This window comes from Schistocerca cancellata, chromosome 3 (genome assembly GCF_023864275.1).
Source record: "Schistocerca cancellata isolate TAMUIC-IGC-003103 chromosome 3, iqSchCanc2.1, whole genome shotgun sequence".
Lineage (NCBI taxonomy): Eukaryota > Metazoa > Arthropoda > Insecta > Orthoptera > Acrididae > Schistocerca > Schistocerca cancellata.
In genome coordinates this window covers 892,919,456-892,945,765 of record NC_064628.1, presented here as the reverse complement: position 1 = coordinate 892,945,765, position 26,310 = coordinate 892,919,456, and the positions used below count along the sequence as shown (strand labels likewise).

Sequence of the window (26,310 nt, the reverse complement as noted above, 5' to 3'; positions counted from 1 at the left end):
CAGTTTGCCGTGGCATACGGAGCTCCATCGCAGTCTTTAACACTGGTAGCATGCCGCGACAGCGTGGACGTGAACCGTATGTGCAGTTGACGGACTTTGAGCGAGGGCGTATAGTGGGCATGCGGGAGGCCGGGTGGACGTACCGCCGAATTGCTCAACACGTGGGGCGTGAGGTCTCCACAGTACATCGATGTTGTCGCCAGTGGTCGGCGGAAGGTGCACGTGCCCGTCGACCTGGGACCGGACCGCAGCGACGCACGGATGCACGCCAAGACCGTAGGATCCTACGCAGTGCCGTAGGGGACCGCACCGCCACTTCCCAGCAAATTAGGGACACTGTTGCTCCTGGGGTATCGGCGAGGACCATTCGCAACGGTCTCCATGAAGCTGGGCTACGGTCCCGCACACCGTTAGGCCGTCTTCTGCTCACGCCCCAACATCGTGCAGCCCGCCTCCAGTGGTGTCGCGACAGGCGTGAATGGAGGGACGAATGGAGACGTGTCGTCTTCAGCGATGAGAGTCGCTTCTGCCTTGGTGCCAATGATGGCCGTATGCGTGTTTGGCGCCGTGCAGGTGAGCGCCACAATCAGGACTGCATACGACCGAGGCACACAGGGCCAACACCTGGCATCATGGTGTGGGGAGCGATCTCCTACACTGGCCGTACACCATTGGCGATCGTCGAGGGGACACTGAATAGTGCACGGTACATCCAAACCGTCATCGAACCCATCGTTCTACCATTCCTAGACCGGCAAGGGAACTTGCTGTTCCAACAGGACAATGCACGTCCGCATGTATCCCGTGCCACCCAACGGGCTCTAGAAAGTGTAAGTCAACTACCCTGGCCAGCAAGATCTCCGGATCTGTCCCCCATTGAGCATGTTTGGGACTGGATGAAGCGTCGTCTCACGCGGTCTGCACGTCCAGCACGAACGCTGGTCCAACTGAGGCGCCAGGTGGAAATGGCATGGCAAGCCGTTCCACAGGACTACATCCAGCATCTCTACGATCGTCTCCATGGGAGAATAGCAGCCTGCATTGCTGCGAAAGGTGGATATACACTGTACTAGTGCCGACATTGTGCATGCTCTGTTGCCTGTGTCTATGTGCCTGTGGTTCTGTCAGTGTGATCATGTGATGTATCTGACCCCAGGGATGTGTCAATAAAGTTTCCCCTTCCTGGGACAATGAATTCACGGTGTTCTTATTTCAATTTCCAGGAGTGTATATAAAGTCATGCCGTATACCAGTACAGCACCTACAATACTATTTTGGAAAATGAGATAATTACATTATTATATTTACCTTACATAATGCTAACAGTTATTTTGTACTGGTTTTGCCATTTGAAGTCTACTTTTCATAGCTTGTCAAGTACAAAAAACAAAATTCCCCTTTTTTCTTTCTTGCTACATATTTAGTTTTTACCATGTCCTTATTGGTGTTCTTATTTCAATTTCCAGGAGTGTAGTTAGTTTTCAGTTAAATCATTACTAATTGGACATTATCAATTTACGGTGTTCAGTACAAAAATACATAATGGTCTCCCTTTTGACCGATATTCTGAATAATATAAGTTGCCGCTTCATCACTTAGAACCACAGGAAGCAGAACAGTAATTTACGGAGACCCCGACGGCACTGATACTTCTTCTGCGAAAGACATAATCTTTGAGGGTTTCTAGGCAAAACAGGTAGAAAGAATACTCACTGACACATTTCAAGGACGGATTGCCTTAATCTCCTCAAAACTCGGATGGAAAAGCACAGCGAACTATACTGTACGCCACTTATACCATCTTCTACGGGCCGACCGGCTAAAGTGCGACATTTCTGGAGGTTTGGTACAAGTGAGGGGTTCTCGCATCCTCTTTGGGTGTCACGACTACGAACTGCGGCAGATACAAGCCGTCCAAAATAACGATCTCCTGTGGATTGTCAACGCACGCAGGTTTGCAACAAATGTCAACGTTCATCGATAACTAAACACTGACATCTTACATGACCCTACTACAGAAATTTTGAGACAGTTACACGACAAAAGAGACAACATACGACAAACCACGTGAAAGGTCAGGGATGTAGGCACAACATTCCCCCAAAGCATTAAGCTATCAAGATTTCTCATCGAATGAATATTATTAATGCTAACTTTTGATTAAATGCCAAACATTTATCTCCTCTAAATAATTACACCACTGAAATAGGTGAGAGGACCTTAGATGGTTGGTTCAAATGGCTCTGAGCATTATGGGACTTAACATCTGAGGCCATCAATCCCTTAGAACTTAGAACTACTTAAATCTAACTAACCTAAGGACATCACACACATCCATGCCCGAGGCACGATTCGAACCTGCGACTATAGCAGTCGCGCGGTTCCGGACTGAAGCGCCTAGAACTGCTCGGCCACCGCGGCCGGCCCTTAGATGATCCGTAGAAAACCCTTTAAGGTAATAAATAATGACAGTGACCCATCAATAAAACATCAAAACGTTAGTCCCGCAAGACACACAGCGGTGCGGCTTGACGCCAAACTAAAAATACAAAGAAAGGAAAGTTTCATTACAATCAGACATAGCCCATGACGACGATGACGGAGGCAGCTATCGAAAGCTTGGAATTTTATCTGAATTTATTGTGGTAAGTTAACTCAGAACGTTTTATCTAACTGATATAACATTTTGCTGAGGTGCCCTAATACTCGTAACTGCCGGATCAAATGGTATCTGCGTGTTATCTGTAGAACAGATAACCTATTGTAAAATCTTTTTGTTCAAGAAAAAAGTGACTCTAGAGATAATCTTAACAACCTTCCGCTACACTAGTTCATTTAATGACATAAGATTCTAGTATAGAAATTGCAAGAACAGTGCCCAGATATTAGAATTTCAGTTACTGCGTTAGGTACGATTATTAGTTCTATATGATGTCTTATGGTTTTGAAGTTGTGTAAGTTTTTCAAAGCAATAAAACAAGCAGTTGTATTGACCATGGATAGCTTCCACACTTCAAATTATTAGATAACTTTAATGTCCAGAGTTTTATCCACGTGCCGCGTGAGGTAGCCGCGAGGTCTCAGGCGCCTTATCACGGTCCGCGTGGCTGCCCCGGTCCGAGGTTCGAGTCTTCGCTCGTGCATGCGTGTGTGTGTGTGTGTGTTGTCCATGGCGTACGTTAATTTAAGGGGGGTAGGACGTCAAACGGGCCGACTTGGAGCAGGAGACGCACCACTGAACATTTTAATTTCCATTGTCTGTACTTTTACAAATAAATTCATAAAACTTTGTCAGCATGACCAGGAAGGACCCAGAATTCACACTCTTACGAGTGGAAGTTCGAAAACATAAGAAATAATTTTTTTTCATGTGAAATTTCTTCATTTTTTTCACTTGCTAATGGCAGCATTTGTTGCTGTAGGTACACTTTTCTTCATAAGTAAGAGAGATTCTTCGATGAATTATGCAGAGCATACAAAGCATACTTAAATGTGTATGAAACTCTAGAATTTTCCAAATCTATTAAAAACGGTGGTAAGACTTGAGGTAATTAACTATAAAATTTGTGTTTTTTTCTAAACATGAAGTTTAAAATATAACAGTTCATTCGTTTTTTTCATAAATTAAATAAATTCTAGCGTTTCATACACCTGTGAGTATGGTATGTATGCTGTGCAAAATTCATCGAAGCATCTCTCTAACTTACGAATAAAAGTGTACCTATAGCAACAAATGCAGCCATTAGTAAGTGAAAAAATGATGAAATGGTTCAAAAAATGGTTCAAACGGCTCGGAGCACTATGCGACTTAACTTCTGAGGTCATTAGTCACCTAGAACTTAGAACTAATTAAACCTAACTAACCTAACGACATCACACACATCCATGCCCGAGGCAGGATTCGAACCTGCGACCGTAGCGGTCACGCGGTTCCAGACTGAAGCGCCTAGAACCGCACGGCCACACCGGCAATGATGAAATTTCGCACGTAAAAAAATTTATTTTGTTATGTTTTCGAACTTCCACTGCAATGGGTGTGAATCCTGAATCCTTCCTGGTGATGCTGACAAAGTTTGATGAATTTATTTGTGAAAGTATAGAGACTGGAAATTAAAATGTCCTGTGATGCCTCTCCTGCTCCAAGTCGGCCCTTTTGACGTCCTACCCCCCCCCCCCCCCCTTAAGTTAGATTAAGTAGTGGGTAAGCTTAGGGACCGATGAGATCAGCAGCTTGCTCCCATAAGACCTTACCACAAATTTCCAATTTTATCCATGTCATCGATATTTTACAGTGGACTACGTTAGCTGTGTCTCATTCGAGTCATGTAAAATGTTCAGCAGTGTTTTATTGTTTGAAGTCCACATATTCTCTAATTAGCTGGTGCAGCATTTTAGTGCGAAAATCATGTCACGTGGTTTTTAATCTGAATTCTGTAAGAAGAAAATATGAACTACTATTTCCACGACAGGCTGATCAGTTGGACGCAACATACGTATTTGCTAACAAATGGTGTCTTAGAGAGACATTTGATGGCGAAACGAGTATTCATAGCTAGGCAACATTGTAAATACTCTATTGCAGTGGTTTATTGGCTACGACGTGCGAAAGTTGCCAGCAGTTGTTACATTCAATGTGGTTTTTAAAACGTTACTGTGTTTTGGATCCAGGTACTATCAGAAACAGAAAGATACGCAAATGAGTTCGTTCTTTTGATGCGTTGTTAGTGCTTCAGATTCTGCGTTAAGTTCCGCAACAGTTTTGTCGTTTCCAGTGGAAATAGGGGGTTGTTAGCCCCACTGAATCTGTGAACATTAAACACGAAACTAATATCCAGACGAACTGGTGTGTACCGTGACAGAACGTGGTAAAACTCACCACCACGTAATAATTCATCAGGACTCATTATTTCTACCATGTGCTTCTCCGCGTAGTTAATACCAAGTACCGGTATGAAATGAGCGATTTTTTGGGAAAATGAAACACTAATTTTGAATTGAAAAGTAAAAACATTTTATTCAAAGTACTGACCACTGCTTTCTCTACATTTTGACCATCTTTCTGGCAATTTGTGGTCACCACGCGAATAGAAATGTTCGTCTTTTGAAGCAAACCAGACACCCAATTTTCGACTTCTTCGTAGGAATCGAAGTGGTCCTCAGCCAATGCGTGTCCCATTGATGAAAACAAATGGTAGTCGGAAGGGGCCACGTCTGGTGAATACGGCGGATGGGGTAGCAGCTCCCAGCCAAGTGTTTTGATTGTATCGTGAACCAGTTTTTCTTTGTGTGCAGGTGCATTGTCGTGTAAAAAAATTACTTTGCCGTATCTTCTGGCCCATTCTGGTCTTCTTTCGATCAATGTATAGTTCAAATTGAGCATTTGTTGTCTGTAGCTATTAGTATTCACAGTTTCAACCGGGTTTTAGAAGCTCATGATACACGACACCTTTCTGATCCCACCAAACACAGAGAATTTTCTTCTTGCCGAATCGATCTGGTTTTGCAGTCGATGTTGATGGTTGTCCCGTATTAACCCATGATTTTTGCCGTTTAGGATTCTTAAAATAAATCAATTTTTCATCGCCAGTAACAATCCGATGCAAAATTGATTTTCTTTCATGTCTTTGAGGCAAAATTTGACAAATGGTTTCTCGGTTTTCCATCTGTCTTTCATTCAATTCATATCATACCCATTTTCCACACTTTTTGGATCTTTCCCATAGCTTTCAAACTGTCAGAAATTGTTTGTTGTGCCACATTTAGCATTGCTGCCATTTGCTTCTGACTCAAAGTATCATCTTCATCCAATATTGCTTGCAATTCGGCGTCTTCGAACTTTTGGTGCTCTTCCACGTTCTTCATTTCTTACATCAAAATCATTATTTCTGAACCGTTGAAACCATCTTTTGCATGTTGCTTTTGATAAAGCATGATCACCATATGCCCCGACAAGCATTCGATGTGACTCTGCGGCACCTTTTTTTTTAAATGAAAACAAAAAATTAATGCTTTCCGCAAATCATCACATTCTGGTACAAAATTCGACATTGTTAACTCGATGAAAACCTATGATGTTGTTTGTTCCATGACTTGATGTATACTATATATTTTTGACAGATGTCATGCCAACCAAACAAAAAAAATTAAGGCTCGTTCACAACAAATGTTCCCTATCGACACATTTGTATGTTAACGCTCATTTCGTACCAGTACACCTGGGTATTTTATCTCGTAAGCCCGTATTTACAGTTTTCTGCGTATCCATACGTAGATAGAATCTGCAGACGACTCATGTTTTTTGAGAGAAGGAGCCAGTTTCGGTCGTATAAACATAACTAAAATAAAAACGTAAAATTAATTGGCCGGTATTGAACAAGTTATGTTGAGCACAAGATCAACGAATTCCGTGATCGATCGCACCGTCCCGTATCGCAAAAAAATGTCTCTGAGCACTATGGGACTTGTTGTGTACATAGTTCCGCGTAGTCAGCGCGTACACAACTTTCCCAATAGAGCGCGCCCCGCTAAGCACAACAGCGCAGGGGCAGCGGTCGTCCGTCTCAGAGATGGAGCTGTCTTAGAGACGGACCAAATTCTGCTTCCGCCGATCCGCGTATTAATATGTAACGCAGCCAATGAGATTGCTGCTAACGTAGAATCTTTTCTCCTCGCGGATCACACTCAGTCTGCATTAGTCTGTACCAGTCTATAGTCAGGTTTCAGTCTGCGCCTAATAAGATTATCATATTCCTGTACATAGCCATGAAGAGAAATGTATAGACACTTTGTCAAGTATCAGAGATACGTGAGAATAAGATTAACGTACCAAGACCAAAGGAACTTCAGATTGTCAATTGTAAATAGCATCTAGAATCAAGTTAAGTAATTTCTATGCTTTTTATTATTTTAATAATCAAGTTCTGTTTAAAGTTGGTCTCCGTCGATCTGCTACTGTAAGCGAGCAAGTGGCATTTCTATCGTCTGCCCTAACGGCAGAAGATAAACACGCCACGATAAGACCACGAGACATATTGCTGACACTCGCCTACTTCGTTAGAGCGATAAGTCAAATAATCTGATGGTGTGTGTACCGAAGGTCTTACAGTACGCACACCACAGGACTTAACTTCTGAGGTCATCAGTCCCCTAGAACGTAGAACCACTTAAACCTAACTAAGTAAGGACATCACACACATCCATGTCCGAGGCAGGATTGGAACCTGCGAGCGTTGCGGTCGCGCGGTTCCAAATTGTAGCGCCTAGAACCGCTCGGCCACCCTGGCAGGCTCCCGGATCGCACCATCACTGTTCAGTCACTTTAACAATAGAGCAAATGGATTCAAGACAAATATTCCGAAAAGCGCTTAGTAAGAAAGGCAGACGGTCTTATTTTCTATTGATGATACAGAAGGCAGAATGAGAGTACGTACCCTGATCGGGTCTGTTGTGATGTACGTCACTTCGTGGCCCCTCTTAGCGAGTTCAAGCACGATGACTCTCAGGGGCAACACGTGACTGATGGCGGGGAACGGCGACGCGGCCAGGATCTTGGCACTCTCCGAACCTCCCACCGCCAGCAGTAAGATCACCAACACGGCGCCATTCATTGTGGAATGCCTGCGAAGAGAAAATAAGACATACGTTTGACATTCTCCAGCGTTTCAGGCCGAAAATACTTTCGTAAAGCTACTTTCCTCCCTCACACATTTATATCCGCTTTATACGTGTAGTAAGTAACAGAAAGTTGTTTCACATTCTTACATACAGAAAGAAATGAAAATACGTCTCACTAAGCTTTTTAAATGGAACACTTCCTCATTGTTTCATGTGTCGTGCACACTAATGCCTCACGACTGAGCTGACCGGATAATATTGACGGTGGCATATTGTGATAGGTTTAGGTCAGGGACTATGTACCAAGCAATACATCAAATACTGGTCATTAAAATTGCTACACCACGAAGATGACGTGCTACAGACGCGAAATTTAACCGACAGGAAGAAGATGCTGTGATATGCAAATGATTAGCTTTTCAGAGCATTCACAAAAGGTTGGCGTCGGTGGCGACACCTACAACGTGCTGACATGAGGAAAGTTTCCAACCGATTTCTCATACACAAACAGCAGTTGACCGGCATTGCTTGGTGAAACGCTGTTGCGATGCCTCGTGTAAGGAGGAGAAATGGGTACCATCACGTTTCTGACTGTAGTAAAGGTCGGATTGTAGCCTACCGCGATTGCGGTTTATCGTATCGCGACATTGCTGCTCGCGTTGGTCGAGATCCAACGACTGTTAGCAGAATATGGAATCGGTGGGTTCAGGAGGGTAATACGAAACGTCGTGCTGGAACCAACGGCCTCGTATCACTAGCAGTTGAGATGACAGGCATCTTATCCGCGTGGCTGTAACGGATCGTGCAGCCACGTCTCGGTCCCTGAGTCAACTGATGCAAGACAACAACCATCTGCACGAATAGTTCGACGACGTTTTCAGCTGCATGGACTATCAGCTCGGAGACCATGGCTGCGATTACCCTTGACGCTGCATCACAGACAGGAGCGCCTGCGATGGTGTACTCGACGACGAACCTGGGTGCACGAATGGAAAAACGTCATTTTTTCGGATGAATCCAGGTTGTGTTTACAGCATCATGATGGTCACATCCGTGTTTGGCGACATAGCGGTGAATGCACGTTGGAAGCATGTGTTCGTCATCGCCATACTGGCGTGTCACCCGGCGTGATGGTATGGGGTGCCATTGGTTACACATTTCGGTCACCTGTTGTTCACATTGACGGCACTTTGAACAGTGGACGTTACATTTCAGATGTGCTACGACCCGTGGCTCTACCCTTCATTCGATCCCTGCGAACCCCTACATTTCAGCCGGATAATGCACGACTGCATGTTCCAGGTCCTGTACGGGCCTTTATGCATACAGAAAAAGTTCGACTGCTGCCCTGGCCAGCACATTCTCCAGGCAGTTATTACGGCCAGAGGTGGTCGTTCTGGGTACCGATTTCTCAGGATCTATGCACCCAAATTGCGTGAAAATGTAGTTCATTATAATATATTTGTTCTAGTATAATATATGTGTCCAATGAATACCCGTTTATCATGTGCATCTCTTCTTGGTGTAGCAATTTTAATGGCCAGTAATGTACTAAAGGAGCCTTCGTTGCTTTACAACTGCAACGGGGCACCTTTTTTTCTTTTTTAAAGGCCCTCGGTATAATTTGTGTTGCACAGATAATTTCGTCAGGAAAACATTATATTCACTCACAGTGATGCAATAGATAGTGGTGGATGCTATTTTTCAGTGAGTCTCAGCCGACTGGAAGGCTTAGTAGAATTTATGGCATCCTGCAAAATTTGAACATAGGTACACATGGGTATAGAGTGGTGCTGTGCAAAACTGAAGGACGAAAGAAACTTCCGCATGGTGTGTAACCGCCGAGCAATATATCTCGATAAACTGCTACAGCGTAGAAAAGAAGGCAGTTGAGAGAAATACGCAATGATACTAACATAAATAGCGTATTTCTTTCAGCTGCCTTCTTTGCTATAGTGTTCTTTCCACGAATGATCCTAGTTTCACTGAAGTATGTTACTTGGCAGAGCTGTATTTGTCCATAAGTTTTGCACACCGGTGTATACAGAGGGGTCCAAAAAAATGTATCCACTTTTTAAAAGATCATAACTGCCAAAATAATTGACGGAGTTGTCTTTGGTAGTGTAATAGTTTGTAGTTCCGGCAATCGCCACACAAGCGTTGTATTGCGTTGTTTTGTTTTGTGAGATGACATTGCCAGATATTCAGTGTTTTGTTCTGAGTTGCACCTAGTTACTCGAGTAAAGATGGCTGGCGCAAGGCTTACACTCGATGAAAGGAAGTCAGTTTTGAAGTGGTATTTTAAGTACGAAAACATTAATGAGGTTTAACGGCAATGGCGAAATGATTATCAAACAGAGCCACCGACACGTTTAACGATTCGTCGCATTCGAGACAAATTTGAAGCCGAAGGCTGTGTTAAAGATGTAGACAAACTACAATCTGGACGACCTGTAACAGTAACAAGTCCAGCTAACTCCCGTCGTGTGTTACAACAATTGAAGTCTGTGAGACAATGTGCCCGTAACACAGGAGTGAGTCGCTCAAGTGTTCGGCGAATTTTGAAGACAGCAAAGTGGAAGTGGTACGTCCCACGATTGCTACATGCAATGAACGAGGACGACCCGGATCGTAGAATGGAGTACTGCGAGTGGTTTTCTAACATGGTGCGCAACGATGAAGAGTTCGCAGAGATGATGAGGCACAGTTCAAACTCAGTGGTACAGTAAATCGCCACAATTGCATCTACTTGGTCGCCGGAAATCCGAACGTCCATGTAGGCAAAGCCGTGAATTTGTCAGGAGTAAATGTGTGGTGTGGGTTGTCTTACCTGGGATTGATTGGGCGATTCTTCTTTGACGGCACAGTTATCGGTGAGGTGTACCATCAGAAGCTTCAGACATCCGTTTTACCTGCCATCCGAGACTTGTTTGGAGACGGAAGAGTTTACTTTCAACAAGATGGTGCCATAGCCCACTACCAAAATCGTGTTATGGCGTATCTCGACGAAAATTTGCCAGGAAAATGGATAGGCCGTAGAGGTGCTGTGGAGTATCCACCACGTTCCCCAGACCTAACTCATTTGAATTTTTACCTATGGAGAACACTAAAGGACGTCGTTTTTCGACAAAAGCCACGCACATTGGATGAAATTCAAGAATCCATCGTACATTCATGTGCAAATATCCAACTGAACACGTTGCAGTCAGTAGTTCGTGCTGCAGTTCGGCGGCATCGTTTGTGTGTGGATGTTAATGGTGACCATTTCGAACACCTACAGTGATATCTTTAAGTTGGAATTTAAGCTACACTTTCACCAAAAATGAGACAACTCCGTCAGTTAGTTTGCAACTTATGGACTTTTAAACAGTGGATACATTTTTTTGGACCCCTCTGTATTGTCCACCATCACCTTATATGCTACACATAAGCAGGATAATTTGCGTACGTCTGTTGCTCGATGCCGTTCGAGTAATATTTTGGAGCAAGTCCGATTTTTATCTACCACTGCAGTTTTTCCTTTGCACTGCAGTTTGGACCGGCGCAAATGTCCCAACAACCTGTATCGTCTTCTGGTAATACAGTTCCGTAGACTTCTTCCATTTTCTACTCTGTCTGTCCACATAACCTTGAATATCCTGCAATTGTCTCACATTAAAAATATTTCCAGATCATATATGGCCCTAATTCAGAAACTGCACACACATTACTATTCAGTAATCTGAGATTCTCACACTGACATCCCAGAGTACCCACTCCCTTATGGGATAACGTATTGACGACAGGAACGCGTCTGAAATGAACGGCTCCAACTAGAAAGTGAACACAAAACAGATAAAATTTTGTTTCTGGAGTACACTGAGCACCTCAGTGCGTGTAATATTATTTCCCTTGTTTTTTACCATTTTAATTTCTTTAGGTAAGTTGCCCTCACGTGTTGACCGAGATCCATTAGCAGTAGCTACCCCGCTGATGAACTCTATTTCTGCGTACCGATTTCCACCATTCTACAAGATCTAGTTTGCATTTTGTATGACTAAAAAGCTGATGCACGTAATTTGAGTTACCATAAGCGATACCTCTACCCGTAACAAGTAGCTTCTCAACTGTTTGAGGGCAGGTTTGTCATGTAATCTGGAGCCAAATTAAGAAAATCAACTCTATTACCTGCTTCATAATCAGAAGTGGATGCTTATATTCTTTTGGCTGACAGTGGGAAACATAAGTTGGACATCACCCTAAATGCCCGTAACTGTTATGAAGAATGTGTCATCAACATCAAAATTGTAGACTGTTTGTATGGATGGATATCGTTCTCGGATAACTTTGTAACTGAGACATATTTATGTGATATTCCAGTAATTCGGGCTTCTGTCGATACCCCATTGACCTCTTTCTTTACTCTATCATTAAAAGAGAATCCGTTCCAGAAGGTGACGAACCCCGTAGTCTTTGTTGGATTTTAACTTATATTTAAAGAGATGTTGATAATCTTACATTTGTTTTGTTCGACTCTTCATTCATACAGTTGTGTAATATTTTATATGTACATTGGTCCGTCAGTATATTACCATCCTATTTCTTCCTTTCCTTTAAGTGTAGACATTCTTTACTCAGTGGATTCGTTCTGAAGGTCAATGATTTGGCGCTATCTCTAGCGTAAGACAAGTAAAGATAAGGACATAAATTTTGCTTATCGATGTGTCGTGTGTTCTAATAATATCTGCACACACGAGTCGATTCTACTCGTTGAAGTCAGGTACGGAAATTCTGAGTGTGCCACTGGCCCAGTCGGGGCTAGGTCCAGCTCACCATGGAGTGCTGTCTCACAAATTGAACGCAACGCCTCTGTGCTGACTTCGATATTTAATGCGACTGAATAGCCTTCCCTGCTCTTGTGTAAGAAATGTCACCTCCAGTACTTGACACAGGGGACTGAATTTCCTACGATTTTTGCAGAAATGAAACATTGTTTTTCAAAAGCGCAGCTTGAAGAAGGATATACGTGACTGAAACGAACGTTACAGTACGTATTATGTGGATCACAGTACTAGAATGATTACGATTACACAATGTCACTTGATTTTGTTAACTATTTACAGCATTACATACGGTGTGGAAATCTCACGGACTGCAAACTAATGTTGCATGGAAACTTTCTGATCATCCTTTATAGTTACACGAATATAAAATTCCTCACATCTCCTTTAGGATGGGCTGAGTATACAGAAACCGCATTGACACACTCACGGTTAGAGAAACAGTAAGCTATATCCGACTGCAGAGACCATGTAGCTCCACGCAAATACTTGTAAGTAGCGAATCCCTGTGGTGAAACGGATGTTGAGACAATGTCTCGAATAAAGAAACACAGAGAATTCAAGTCGCAAATCTGGTGCTGAACTGTTTTTCAGCAGTTAAATGTGATATAATATTTATTTCAAAATAACACAGTACTATTTTGTGCAGTCAGGTGTTTGGAGAAGTTACTGATTCCACTTGGCACACAGTGTTTTTATAGCCGACTTGAAAACATCTAATCCTGTAATTAATTACGATGTGAACAGTATCATGGTGCAAAATACCATGTTTCTGGGACAGTGCAGTTTAGGAGTCTATCGAATAACAATGTCGGAAACCCTAATGAACCAGGGCGGAAGTTTGCAAGGTAAACAAGGTTTCGAGTCCGGCAGTGAGTTTATTAAGATTCCGCCGGCCATCTCATCCATTGAGGTGGGAAACATTCGTGCGCTTTACGGGGTTTCAGTGCGCGCTCTGAAAACAAACAATCATACGGAGTCTGGCGGGCACAGGTAGTAGGGATCACTAGGGGACCATCTCATCCGTATCACATACGTTGTACAGAGACCGGTCCCAAAAAACCTCGCTTTCGGGAATTTTTGAGCGATGGATCCTAGTTCCCGACAAAATGGATGCTGAAGTTTTATGCATACCTTAGGCCTCTTTTGACGAAGCCAGCGTAGCTCAGAGGCTAGAGTTTACGGCTACCGCGATACTAGTTTCTGCGGTGCATATTTTTTCCGGTTTAATCGTACAGACTGTCATTAAATAATGTATACCACGCAAAATTATTAAAAAATAGTAATTTACGCCGTAGTAATTTCGTTAATAACAGCACACATTCTTCAAACATCGATTTCACTAATGGTTCGTAGTTAAAATTCCCAATATCTGGACAATGTTCACTTCATGGGTTTCCTCGCCTCTTGTCCCCTACCCCTCATGGAACGTTACGGAATTCCCAGGCCCTGCATTCCACCAGTTGGCATTTGTCACCGACATCAATTGTCGTCAGTGTAGCGTGTTTCAAAAGAGTACAGTTTCAAAAGAGTACAGTGTAATGGATTTGACTGATTGACTGATTTTAGCAGGAGAGCTAAAACTCGCCACTGCCCGCACCGAAACTAGGATTATTGTGCGGTATCGCTCGCTGTATATCTATTAAAGCCAACCAATGCCCTTAAATAGTGCAAGGAGTCCCTCCACCAGTTTTTTGTTAGACACAACTTCTTCAGGTCTAGTTGTCCTGAAGATTATGTATCTTTTACTCTCCAATGCCCTGCATTCAAAGATTAGGTGTGATGCAGTATCTTCACCCTCATCACAGATCCTACATTTAGGGCGCTCTTCCATTATACCCATTGTGTGTAGGTGTTTTTCGAAGTTCCCATGGCCGGTCATCAGTCCAGTCATGAATTTGATCTCTTTCCTGTTCAATCCCAAGATTACAGAGCTTCTTTTAAAACATGGCTTGGGCATCATTACCTTACCATGTTTTTGTTTATAGACCTTGGTCCAATATCCTACGTGCTGTTTCCTAAGCCAGTTCCGTAGTTCTAATTTGATCATAACCTTGGTGATTGTCGAGACAGTTTCCGGTCCAATAAATGGAGTTGTTGCTCCCATCCTAGCCAATCTATCGGCTTGTTCATTGCCACAGATTCCTGAGTGGCCAGGGACCCACACTAGGTACACCCTATTGCTTCCCCCTAGCTCTACCAGAGCCCTGTGGCAATCTGTAACAGTCTTAGATCTTGTTGCAGGAGCTGCTAATGATTTCAGGGCTGCCTGGCTGTCTGTAGCACCTACTCATATTCTCCTCCACACATGCCCTGATTGCAGTAATTTCGGCTTGGAATACGGAGGCCAGGTTCTCTAGAGAGATGCTGCTCTCCACTCTTGGCTGAACCGCGTACAACCCTGCCCCAACGCCTTGATTGTTTTCGACCCATCGGTGAACCAAACGATGTCCCCCGTACGGTGTCGAACTGTTTTCTCCCACTGCTCTCTGCTTCCAGTTATTATGTTGTAAGGCGTGTCGAAGCAGTTCGGAGTTATTATATAGTCGGCGGGCATTTCCCCAGCCATACCTATATTTACCTCACTCACTATGTTACTGTGTGATTCTGGACATACGAATGAGACCCAGTTTTGGCCATTTTAAGTCTGTATGCCCCAGCTGCTGCCTCCATCTTAACCCAAAGGTGGAGGCATATACAGCATGGCTTCCATTCCAGCGGTTGGTGCGCTGCTAACTCCGCCCGTTATGGCTAAGCAGGCCAATGTCTGCACCTTAGCAAGCTCTTTAGCAGCAACCCGCTGTTCTACCTTCTTCCACCACATTTCGGTCCCATAGGAAATCCTAGGTCTAACCACGGTGGTGTATATCCAGTGCATACCCCTGGGGCTTAGGCCCCAGTTTTTGCCACAAGCACAGTGTAATGGAAGAAGCAAACGGTTCTACAGAGGACAGCCTAGAGAAGATCAATCAGAAGTAGTGGAGTGTGATGAAGAATCGAAAGGTGAACTCACTAACGTCATCAGATACAGCGAAAGATCGCTTCACGATTCGAACCTTCTCTTACGACACAAAATAGTAAGGGGTAGAAACTACAAGAATTTTATTAATACTTAATCACACTGTCACAGGCAAAATCGAGTCACACCAGAGACAGAGGCTGAATCTGGAAGCAAGCCAGTGTGTCGCAAGTGCGTCAGGTCGCCGACACATTAAGGCAGCGCTTTTTGCAGAAAGGAGACTGCAGCAGAAAACCAAAGAAAACCAGACAGGCATTTTCGTTAGCTCGTGAGACATGTTGTAAGAAACTGTCTCCTTCACAAGAGGGCATATCGTGAAAATAACACATCAATTAAGAGTCTGTTAAGGAATACAGCAGAATAAGTTGGACACATGCCGTCATTACGAACCAAGCCTTGCATCATAGCCTCAAACTAGCTCCAGGTTTCTTTAGACTTTCTATTTCGAATGTTGCTGCAGCCAGCTGACAGTTGTGGTTGGAGAGAGAATATCACAGTTACAGGTAGTCTGCGTAAACCAGTTATGCTGGCCTTTGACTCATCGTGTATGTGGTTGGTCATAATCCCTTCAGCATCAGCTGAGGCCTGAAGATGGTGCATTGAAGCGCCGAAATTGGGAGCTATACGATAAATGACATGATAAGGACGGCTGTAGGTGTTTCATTTTCTCACAAACAGCAGTTTGGATGACTTAATACACATCGATGGAGCTGACGAAGTGCAAGAATATGAGACGGTACGTTTTTTCTTTGAGTGTTTCTTTTTTCTCCAGACAAATCGAATATACACAAAACAATTTACCCTGCAGTACCCAGGAGTCGGGGGAGATGACGACATCGTCGCTGAAGAACTTTCACTGGACCGGAGACTTATGTGCCTTTACAGAGAAAGAGCATTTCCTCTCGCAGCAACTCATTAAAAATGGAACTTGAAGAGTTTTGCAGGCACACAGTGTCTGTTTTTGAAACACAAAGCCGTTCTGTTTTAGTGAAAATAAACTTCGTCAATTTTCTCGAAAACTAGGGGCTCTCGCTTGGACAACCTCTAGCCACTTATACAGGATCGCCCCTTTACAACATGCCTAAGACTCAAAAAAGCCGCGAATAACAGATCCGATGGTCCGTTTGTTAGCTACAAAGAGCGGCGCGACAGCGATACTATTCTATAGCCAGCTTGAAGTCCAGGCAGCGAATACAGAAGAGCTTACTTCGCATCACTTGACGAAGAACGGCTGGGTCATCGAAATATTGTGCACCAAATAGAATCAACAACGCGACTCAGCAGCGGATACACACCAATAACCAATCACGCCGAAAAACCCTCGGAACTGCACTGAACTTGCACCGGCTGATTAACGGGTCCAGTCGTTTTGACTCATCAACGTAAACTAATTCTAAGGATTGTGTGCTACTTCACGTTTCTCGTCCATTCTCACGAGCGGGATGATTCGTAAAGCGTACTGCGAGTAAATTTAATTAAGATCTTAAGCTACAAAATGATATGGAAATATAATATGTATCAGATGTACGAGTTCGCCATAAATTTAATTAAGATCTTAAGCTACAAAATGATATGGAAATATAATATGTATCAGATATACGAGTTTGCCAGAAACAGCCGAGGATGGAGAAGGTAGCTTTCGTAATGCTGTCTTTTCAGCCGTGTATCCGTCGGGGTGAGACGTCGTCACGTCGATAATTTACACAAGGGGAGGTTTTCACATGCGACACCGTGTTCCGACTGTGCTATTGTCGTGTCGCGTTGGTGCATTCCGACGTAACACGCCGTGTGCGAGGTGTGTTCAGTCACCAATGGAACAAACAACGAAGGGAGTTGTTGTGCCACTTGGGACGTACTTAGTTTTGTTGAGAGGAAAAAAAGAAAAAACAACACACAGTTACTGGGTTCGCCCTCTATTCGGAACTGGAGAACGAGAGGGAGAATTCCATGCAGTACTTTTTTTTTTTGAGTCACCAGTCTTCTGACTGGTCTGATGTCACCCTCCACGAATTGCTCTCCTGTGCCAATCTCTTCATCTCAGAGTAGCACTTGCAACCTACGTCCTCAATTATTTGCTGGATGTATTCCACTCTCTGTCCTCCTCTACAGCTTTTAGCCTCTCCAGCTCCCTCTAGTGCCATGGAAATCATTTCCTCATGTCTTAACAATATCCTATTACCCTGTCCCTTCTCCTTGCCAGGGTTTTCCACATCTTCGTTTCCTCTCTGATTCTGCTCATTCCTTACCTTATCAGTCCACCCAATTTTCAGCATTTGTCTGTAGCACCACATCTCAAATGCTTCGATTCTGTTCTGTTCCAATTTCCCCAGAGTCCATGTTTCACTGCCATAGAACGTTGTGCTCCAAACATACATTCAGAAATTTCTTCCTCAAATTAAAGGCTATGTTTGATACTAGTTGAGTTCTCTTGGCCAGGAATGCCCTTTCTGCCAGCGCTAGTCTACATTTGATGTCCTCCTTGGTCCGTCCGTCATTGGTTATTTTATTGCCTAGGTAGAAGAATTCCTTAACTTCATCTACTTCGTGACCATCAGTCCTCATGTTAAGTTTATCACTGTTCTCATTTTTGCTAGTTCTCAGTACTTTCGTCTTTCTTCCATTTACTCTCAATCCATATTCTGTACTCATTGGACTGTTCATTCCATTCAGTAGATCATGTAATTCTTTTTCACTTTCACTCAGGATAGCAATGTCATCAGCGAGTTGTAAATCTTTCAACTTGAATTTTAATTCCACCCCTGAACCTTTCTTTTATTTCCATCATTGCTTCCTCGACGTACAGATGGAACCGTTGGCGGGAAAGACTACGTCTCTGTCTTACACCCTTCTTAATTCGAGCACTTTGTTCTTGGTCGTCCATTCTTATTATTCCCTCTTGGCTCTTGTAGGTATTATATGTTACCCGTCTCTCCCTATAGCTCGTAACTATTTTTGTCCAAATTTCGAACACCTTGCACCATTTTACATTGTCGAACGCTTTTCCCAGGTCGACAAATCCTATGAACGTGTCTCGATCTCTTTAGTCTTGCTTACATTATCAACCGCAATGTCAGAATTCCCTCTCTGTTGCCTTTACTTTTCCTAAAGGCAAACTGATTATCATCTAACACATTCTCAATTTTCTTAACCATTGTCTTGTAACATTAATACATGAGCTGTTAAGCTGATTGTGCGACAATTTACGCACTTGCCAGCTCTTGCAGTCTTCGGAATTGTGTGGATGATATTTTTCCTACACACCAACGAGATTAGTCGTTTTGTTGCCACTTGCCTGTTCGTTACTACTACATTGTGATCTAAGTCTATATCTGCTCCTGGGTATGCCTTAGAATCCAATATCTGATTTCGGAATCTCTGTCTGACCATGATGTAATCTAACTGAAATATTCCCGTACCACCCGACCTTTTCCACGTATACCTCCTACTCTTGTGATTCTTGAACAGAATATTCGCTATTACCAGCTGAAATTTATTACAGAACTCAGTTAGTCTTTCTCCTCTCTCATACTTCCTCCCAAGCCGATATTCTCCTGTATCCTTTTCTTCTACTCCTTACCCTACAACTGCATTCCAGTCCCCGATGACTATTAGATTTTCATCTCGCTTTACGTACTGTATTACCCTTTCAATATCCTCATACACTTTGTCTATCTCTTCATCTTCAGTTTGTGACGTCGGCATGTATACCTGAACTATCGTTGTCGGTGTTGGTTTGCTGTCAATTCTGATTAGAGGAACCCTATCACTGAACTGTTCACAGTACCTTCCTATTCATAACGATCTCTACTCCCGTTATACCATTTTCTGCTGCCGTTGATATCACCCTATACTCATCTGACCAGAAATCCTTGTCTTCTTTCCATTTCACTTCAGAGACCCCTATTATATCTAGCTTGAACCTTTGCATTTCTCTTTTCAGATTTACTAGCTTTCCTACCTCATTCAAGTTTCTGATATTTCACGCCCCGATTCGCAAACGTTATCCTTTAGTAGGTTGTTGAATCTTTTTCTCATGATCACCTCTCCTTTGGCTCTTCCTCGCAGAGATCCGAATCGGGGACTATTCCAGAATCTTTTGTCAATGCAGAGATCATCATGACACTTTTTCAGCTACAGGTCACATGTGCTGTGGATGACCGTTATGTGTGTTTAATGTGGTGGTTTCCACTGTCTTCCGCATCCTCATGCCGTTGATCTTTGCTGATACCTCCGCCTTTAGGGGTAGTTTTCCACCCCGAGGACAAGAAAGTGCCCTGAACCTCTGTCCGCTCTTCCGCCCTCTTTGACAAGGTCGTTGGCAGAATGAGGCTGACTTCTTATGCCGGAAGTCTTCGGTCGCCAATGCTGATTACTAGTCAAATTTTAAGCGGTGGCGGGTTTCGAACCCGGGACCGAGGACATTGTGATTACTAATCACAGACGCTACCCTACACTACGGGTGCAAACTGCAGTGTTGAACAGCCTGGCTAATGATCCTATAAAATTCGCAATATATTTTAGAATGGGATTTACTTTTTTCAAGAATTTATTGCATTCCTTCTTCCTGACTTCAAGAGAAACACGCGGAATGGAGAATGTGTATTTCAAGTGAGGAAAGACTGACTGTAACATTAAGGTAGGAACTTCCAAACGCACCAAACATTAATTTTGTACTTAATTACGTATTATTTACTTACATGTTTATGATTGATTGCTTATTGTTTTATTTACTCCATTTCCCTTTCAATTTACTGTTTTGTACGTATCTTGCTTGTGGGGATTCTCAAGTTTCTATGAGCTTCCGTTACAGAATATGTCATGCCTCAGTTAATCGGATCATCATTTATATTTTTAAGCTCATCAAGTAGTATCCTTCGCCTGTTGAAATTCCGCAGCAAACTGAGGCAGCGTGGAAGAGGATTGCTGAAGACTTTGACGAGCTGCAGCAATTATCTAGCTCTACTGGTGCTATCGACGGAAAACATGCGCTCAAAAGATTCGATAAACTGTGAAAGTCTCCAATTATAAACTGTCATTTTCTGTAGTCCTCTTGTTACTGCGGGACGCGAACTGTAAATTTATTTGCGTTGGTGTTGGATGATGTAGGGAAGCCAGTGATGATGGACCGTTTGCCAACTCTTCAATGGAAATATGTTTGAACGTGTCAGATACATCATTACCTCCCAAGGGCAACGAGGATCTACTATTTGTTATTATTGGCGACGTAGCGTTTCCCCTGAAAAAATGTTTAATGAGGCGGTACGCTCGAAATGTAGCCTCTCTAAACATATGAGAGGCTATATTCAGTTATTGCCTCTCACGTGCCAGACGAGTTGTGGAGAATGCCGTTGGAACCTTGGTTCAGAGATGAGAAAGATATTATCACTGTTACCTTCAGCAGGTGCAACAAAAGGTAAAACGAACAGGAACACAAAACTTGTAGATACTAGATTCGTTAAGCCTCTCGCCGATGTCTCCCCATATATAGGGTGTTGAGAAATTCCCGTTGCATGCTTCTACTCCTGGTAGAGAAGAGTTAGTACACAATATTTTGAATAGGGACCCATGTCCAGAAATTTACCATTTCCTTTCTACGACGGTTTCAGTTCAGATGTTTAACTCATCCACTTCTGCTTGAGGAAATGAATCAGCACAGCTATTAGGTAACAACTCGACGTTAAGTGACATCAGGTGACCATGTGCCGTGCTACGCGTAATCCTGTCTATGCTGTTGCATAGCAGGACAACAACACTCAGACTGTTTTATTTCCCTCAGCAGTCGTAGACGCGTTGTAGATCTGAACTGAACGGTACGTTCCCGGACATGGATTCCTATTCAAAATATTATGTACTCACTGACTTCTACAGGTCCTAAAAGTTTGTAACGGGAATTTCCGTAGGCCCTGTATTGTCTTTGACAAGAGTGTTGTAATCTTTATGGGAGAATTCGTAGGGATCTGGAGGCTGCTGAATAAGTATTGCAAGCTCCTCGACTATGTTTGCGGAAACCCCGCAGAGCCCAGTGTGTGGTCAGACAGGGCACTTACCTTCGAGAGAGATTAGTAGCAGTTCGACCAAAGCCGGAAAGAGACGAACACGGAACAACCACCAACGCAAAATTTCAGCGCCTTGATGTACACAATACGATGAAAAGTATCCGGTCATCCCAAAAACATACGTTTTCCATATTACGTGCATTGTGCTGTCACCTACTGCCAGGTGTTCCTCATCAGCGGCCTCAGTAGTCATTAGACGTCGTGAGAGAGAAGGACGAGGAGGAGATTAGTGTTTAACGCCCTGTCGACAACGAGGTCATTAGAGACGGAGCGCAAGCTCGGGTGAGGGAAGGATGGGGAAGGAAATCGGCCGTGCCCTTTGATAGGAACTATCCCGGTATTTGCCTGAAGCGATTTAGGGAAATCACGGAAAACCTAAATCAGGATGGCTGGAGACGGGATTGAACCGTCGTCCTCCCGAATGCGAGTCCCGCGACAGAGAAGAGTGGGGCGCTCCGCGGTACTCACGGACTTCGAACGTGGTCAGGTGGTAGGGTGTCACTTGTGTCATACGTCTGTAAGCGAGATTTCCACACTCCTAAACATGTCTAGGTCCACTGCATTCGATGTGATAGTGAAGTGGAAACGTGAGCGGACAGGTACAGCACAAAATGGTTCAAAAGGCTCTGAGCACTATGGGACTCAACATCTTAGGTCATAAGTCCCCTAGAACTTAGAACTACTTAAACCTAACTAACCTAAAGACATCACACACACCCATGCCCGAGGCAGGATTCGAACCTGCGACCGTAGCAGTCCCGCGGTTCCGGACTGCAGCGCCAGAACCGCACGTCCACCGCGACCGGCACAGCACAAAAGGCCGACTTCGTCTGTTGACTAACAGAGACCGCCGACAGATGAAGAGGGTCGCAATGTGTAATAGGCAGACGGCTATCCAGACCTCCAGACCACCATGCAGGAATCCAAAACTCCATCAGGATCCACAGCAAGTACTATGACAGTTAGGCGGGAGCCGGCCGGAGTGGCCGAGCGGTTCTAGGCGCTACAGTCTGGCACCGCGCGACCGCTACGGTCGCAGGTTCGAATCCTGCCTCGGGCATGGATGTGTGTGATGTCCTTAGGTTAGTTAGGTTTAAGTAATTTCAAGTTCTGGGGGACTGCTGACCTCAGAAGTTTAGTGCTCAGAGCCATTTGAGCCAGTTAGGCGGGAGGTGAGAAAACTTGGATTTCATAGTCGAGTGGCTGCTCGTAAGCCACACATCACACCGGTAAATGCCAAACGACGCCTCGCTTTGTGTAAGGACCGTATACATTGGACGATTGAACACTGGAAAAACGTTGTGTGGACTGACGAATCACGGTACACAATGTGGCGATCCGACGACGGGCTGCGGGTATGGCGAATAACCGATGAACGTCATCTGCCAGCGTGTGTAGTGTTAACAGCAAAATTCGGAGGCGGTTGTGTTAGGTTATGGTCGTGTTTTTCATGGAGGGAGCACCCCTATCACAGCACGGGCCTACATTGATGTTTTTAAAAATGGTTGAAATTGCTCTGAGCACTATGGGACTTAACATCTTAGGTCATCAGTCCCCTAGAATTTAGAACTACTTAAACCTAACTAACCAAAGGACATCACACACATCCATACCCGAGGCAGGATTCGAACCTGCGACCGTAGCGGTCACGCGGTTCCAGACTGTAGCGCCTAGAACCGCACGGCCACACCAGCCTGTCATTGATGTTCTGAACACCTTCTTGCTTCCCAGAGCAATTCTAGAATGGCGATTACATCTTTCAACACGATCGACCGCCTGTTCATAATGCACGGCCTGTGTCGGAGTATCCTATAGAACCCCTTTGGGACGTTTTGGAACGCCGACTTCGTGCCAGGCCTCACCGATCGACAGCGATACCTCTCCTCAGTGCAGCACTCCGTGAATAATGAAATGCCATTCGCCAAGAAACCTTCCAGCACCTGTTTGAACGTATGCCTGCAAGAATGGAAGCTGTCATCAAGACTAAGGTTGGGCCAACGGTATATTGAATTCCCACATTAAAGATGGAGGGTGCCACGAAAGTGTAAGTCATTTTCAGCCAAGGGTCCGGATTCTTTTGATCACATAGTGTAGTTTCCACGTGACGTACTGTGTTCTCGCTGCGCACCTGTCATCTGTCGCAAAATCGCTCTTCCGACGGATAGCAAACAGCACGACAGACGCACGGCATGGACACAGCAGGCTGCGTGGGAACGAGGTACTTGACGCCTACACAAAGTGAACAGGATGAGTTCAGTCGCGATGCCGTGCTTCATGTCGCAGTCGGAGCTCAATCAAATGTTCAGATGTATGTGAAATCTTATGGGACTTAACTGCTAAGGCCATCAGTCCCTAATCTTACACACTAATTAACCTAAATTATCCTAAGGACAAACACACATACCCATGCCCGAGGGAGGACTCGAACCTCCGCCGGGACCAGCCGCACAGACCATGACTGCAGCGCCTCAGACCGCTCGGCTAATCCAGCGCTCGGAGCTGAGACGAAGCACAGTCTGTACAGAGTGCCCTGTGTGGAAACTGGCGGTAAACAACGTAATGACAATGCGGAGTACCTACCCGGATAGCCGTGCACGTTAAAGCGCCGCGTCCGGGCCGGGGAGGCGCACCGGCCCCGGAGAGAGTTCGCCCGGCAGATTAACGACGAAGGTCGGTGTGCCGGCCAGTCTGAATGCGGTTTTAACGCCGTTTTCCACATTCCTCTAGGTGAATACCGGGCGTCGGTTACACGATTCGCAAACATTTAGAAAACTTTCGCTCATTTTCACACGAATAACAGTACGCGCACACATTGATGGGTTCAGGTATTTCGTCCCAGGGGAGAAAGGGGGGTGGGGAGAACGGGTTGGCGACATTCTACTCTGTAGGAATCAGCATGGGTTTCGAAAAAGACGGTCATGTGAAACCCAGCTCGCGCTATTCGTCCACGAGACTCAGAGGGCCATAGACACGGGTTCACAGGTAGATGCCGTGTTTCTTGACTTCCGCAAGGCGTTCGATACAGTTCCCCACAGCCGTTTAATGAACAAAGTAAGAGCATATGGACTATCAGACCAATTGTGTGATTGGATTGAGGAGTTCCTAGATAACAGGACGCAGCATGTCATTCTCAATGGAGAGAAGTCCTCCGAAGTAAGAGTGATTTCAGGTGTGCCGCAGGGGAGTGTCATAGGACCGTTGCTATTCACAATATACATAAACGACCTGGTGGATGACATCGGAAGTTCACTGAGGCTTTTTGCAGATGATGCTGTGGTGTATCGAGAGGTTGTAACAATGGAAAATTGTACTGAAATGCAGGAGGATCTGCAGCGAATTGACGCATGGTGCAGGGAATGGCAATTGAATCTCAATGTAGACAAGTGTAATGTGCTGCGAATACACAGAAAGATAGATCCTTTATCATTTAGCTACAAAATAGCAGGTCAGCAACTGGAAGCAGTTAATACCATAAATTATCTGGGAGTACGCATTAGGAGTGATTTAAAATGGAATGATCATATAATGTTGATCGTCGGTAAAGCAGATGCCAGACTGAGATTCATTGGAAGAATCCTAAGGAAATGCAATCCGAAAACAAAGGAAGTAGGTTACAGTACGCTTGTTTGCCCACTGCTTGAATACTGCTCAGCAGTGTGGGATCCGTACCAGATAGGGTTGATAGAAGAGATAGAGAAGATCCAACGGAGAGCAGCGCGCTTCGTTACAGGATCATTCAGTAATCGCGAAAGCGTTACGGAGATGATAGATAAACTCCAGTGGAAGACTCTGCAGGAGAGACGCTCAGTAGCTCGGTACGGGCTTTTGTCAAAGTTTCGGGAACATACCTTCACCGAAGAGTCAAGCAGTATATTGCTCCCTCCTACGTATATCTCGCGAAGAGACCATGAGTATAAAATCAGAGAGATTAGAGCCCACACAGAGGCATACCGACAATCCTTCTTTCCACGAACAATTCGAGACTGGAATAGAAGGGAGAACCGATAGAGGTACTCAAGGTACCCTCCGCCACACACCGTCAGGTGGCTTGCGGAGTATGGATGTAGATGTAGATGTAGATGAAAGGTCATCTGGCCACTCCTTAAATGAACCGTGCCAAATTCCTCACTAACCGTGCTGACCCTGCGTCGATGCGGAACAGAGACACACGAAGAAGAAGAAGAAGAAGAAGAATGCCAGTCGAGAGTAGTATCTACAGCAGGTACGCACGTGTGTGTAGAGCGGTTGCTGCAGCTTGTGTCTCCGTCGAGGCTCGGTACGGCACTGACCGCTGTTCACCAGCCGCTGTGCCGCTGTCCAGTAGTCACTTTCTCTCCGCTTCATCACCGTGACTCGCTGAAACTAGTACGCCACACCTGACGTTCGGCTCAAATTGGTCTGTTTGGTGCGATGACGGAGTGATCAATAATCGCGCTTGTGTCGTCACCGCGCAGGCGAACCCCCCCCCCCCCCCTCTTTCCCCCACGCCGGTGCCTGCCGTGACGTGATCGATTTACCTGCTTCATTTGACCCACCTGTCTGTGTTGAACCTGTCACCTAGGCCGCAAGTAAAATGACGCTACACGAGATCAACAGGTGCTCCACAGCAATGGACCAGTTGTTTCGTACAGATAAACTGAAAATTGGGGGCAAGCGGAACGTCACTTACTCTCTGTGTGCTTCTAAAGGCAGCGGGTCAAGAACTGCAGGCTTGGCAAGTTCGCACGTGCAAGCCTCGTATAAAAGCGCACACAGATCTCCCATCGCTTCCACCCAGAAAAAGCATAGTTGACAAATCATA

General features: G+C 44.6%; 1 protein-coding gene across 2 annotated transcripts in view; it reads right to left on the bottom strand.

Moving 5' to 3' along the window:
* The window catches only part of LOC126177149 (UDP-glucosyltransferase 2-like), an 84,056-nt gene that overhangs the window by 35,040 nt on the left and 22,706 nt on the right, over window positions 1–26,310 (bottom strand). The window contains exons 1-2 of one of the 2 annotated variants that reach the window (XM_049924425.1): window positions 25,740–25,797; window positions 7,431–7,617 (exon numbers count right to left, since the gene is read on the bottom strand). In XM_049924425.1, coding sequence (XP_049780382.1) covers window positions 7,431–7,607 — 177 coding nt within the window. In that variant the 5' untranslated portion in view covers window positions 7,608–7,617; window positions 25,740–25,797. Of the gene's footprint in view, window positions 1–7,430; window positions 7,618–25,739; window positions 25,798–26,310 lie in introns of those variants that run through there. The other variant, XM_049924426.1, reaches the window with a different exon arrangement.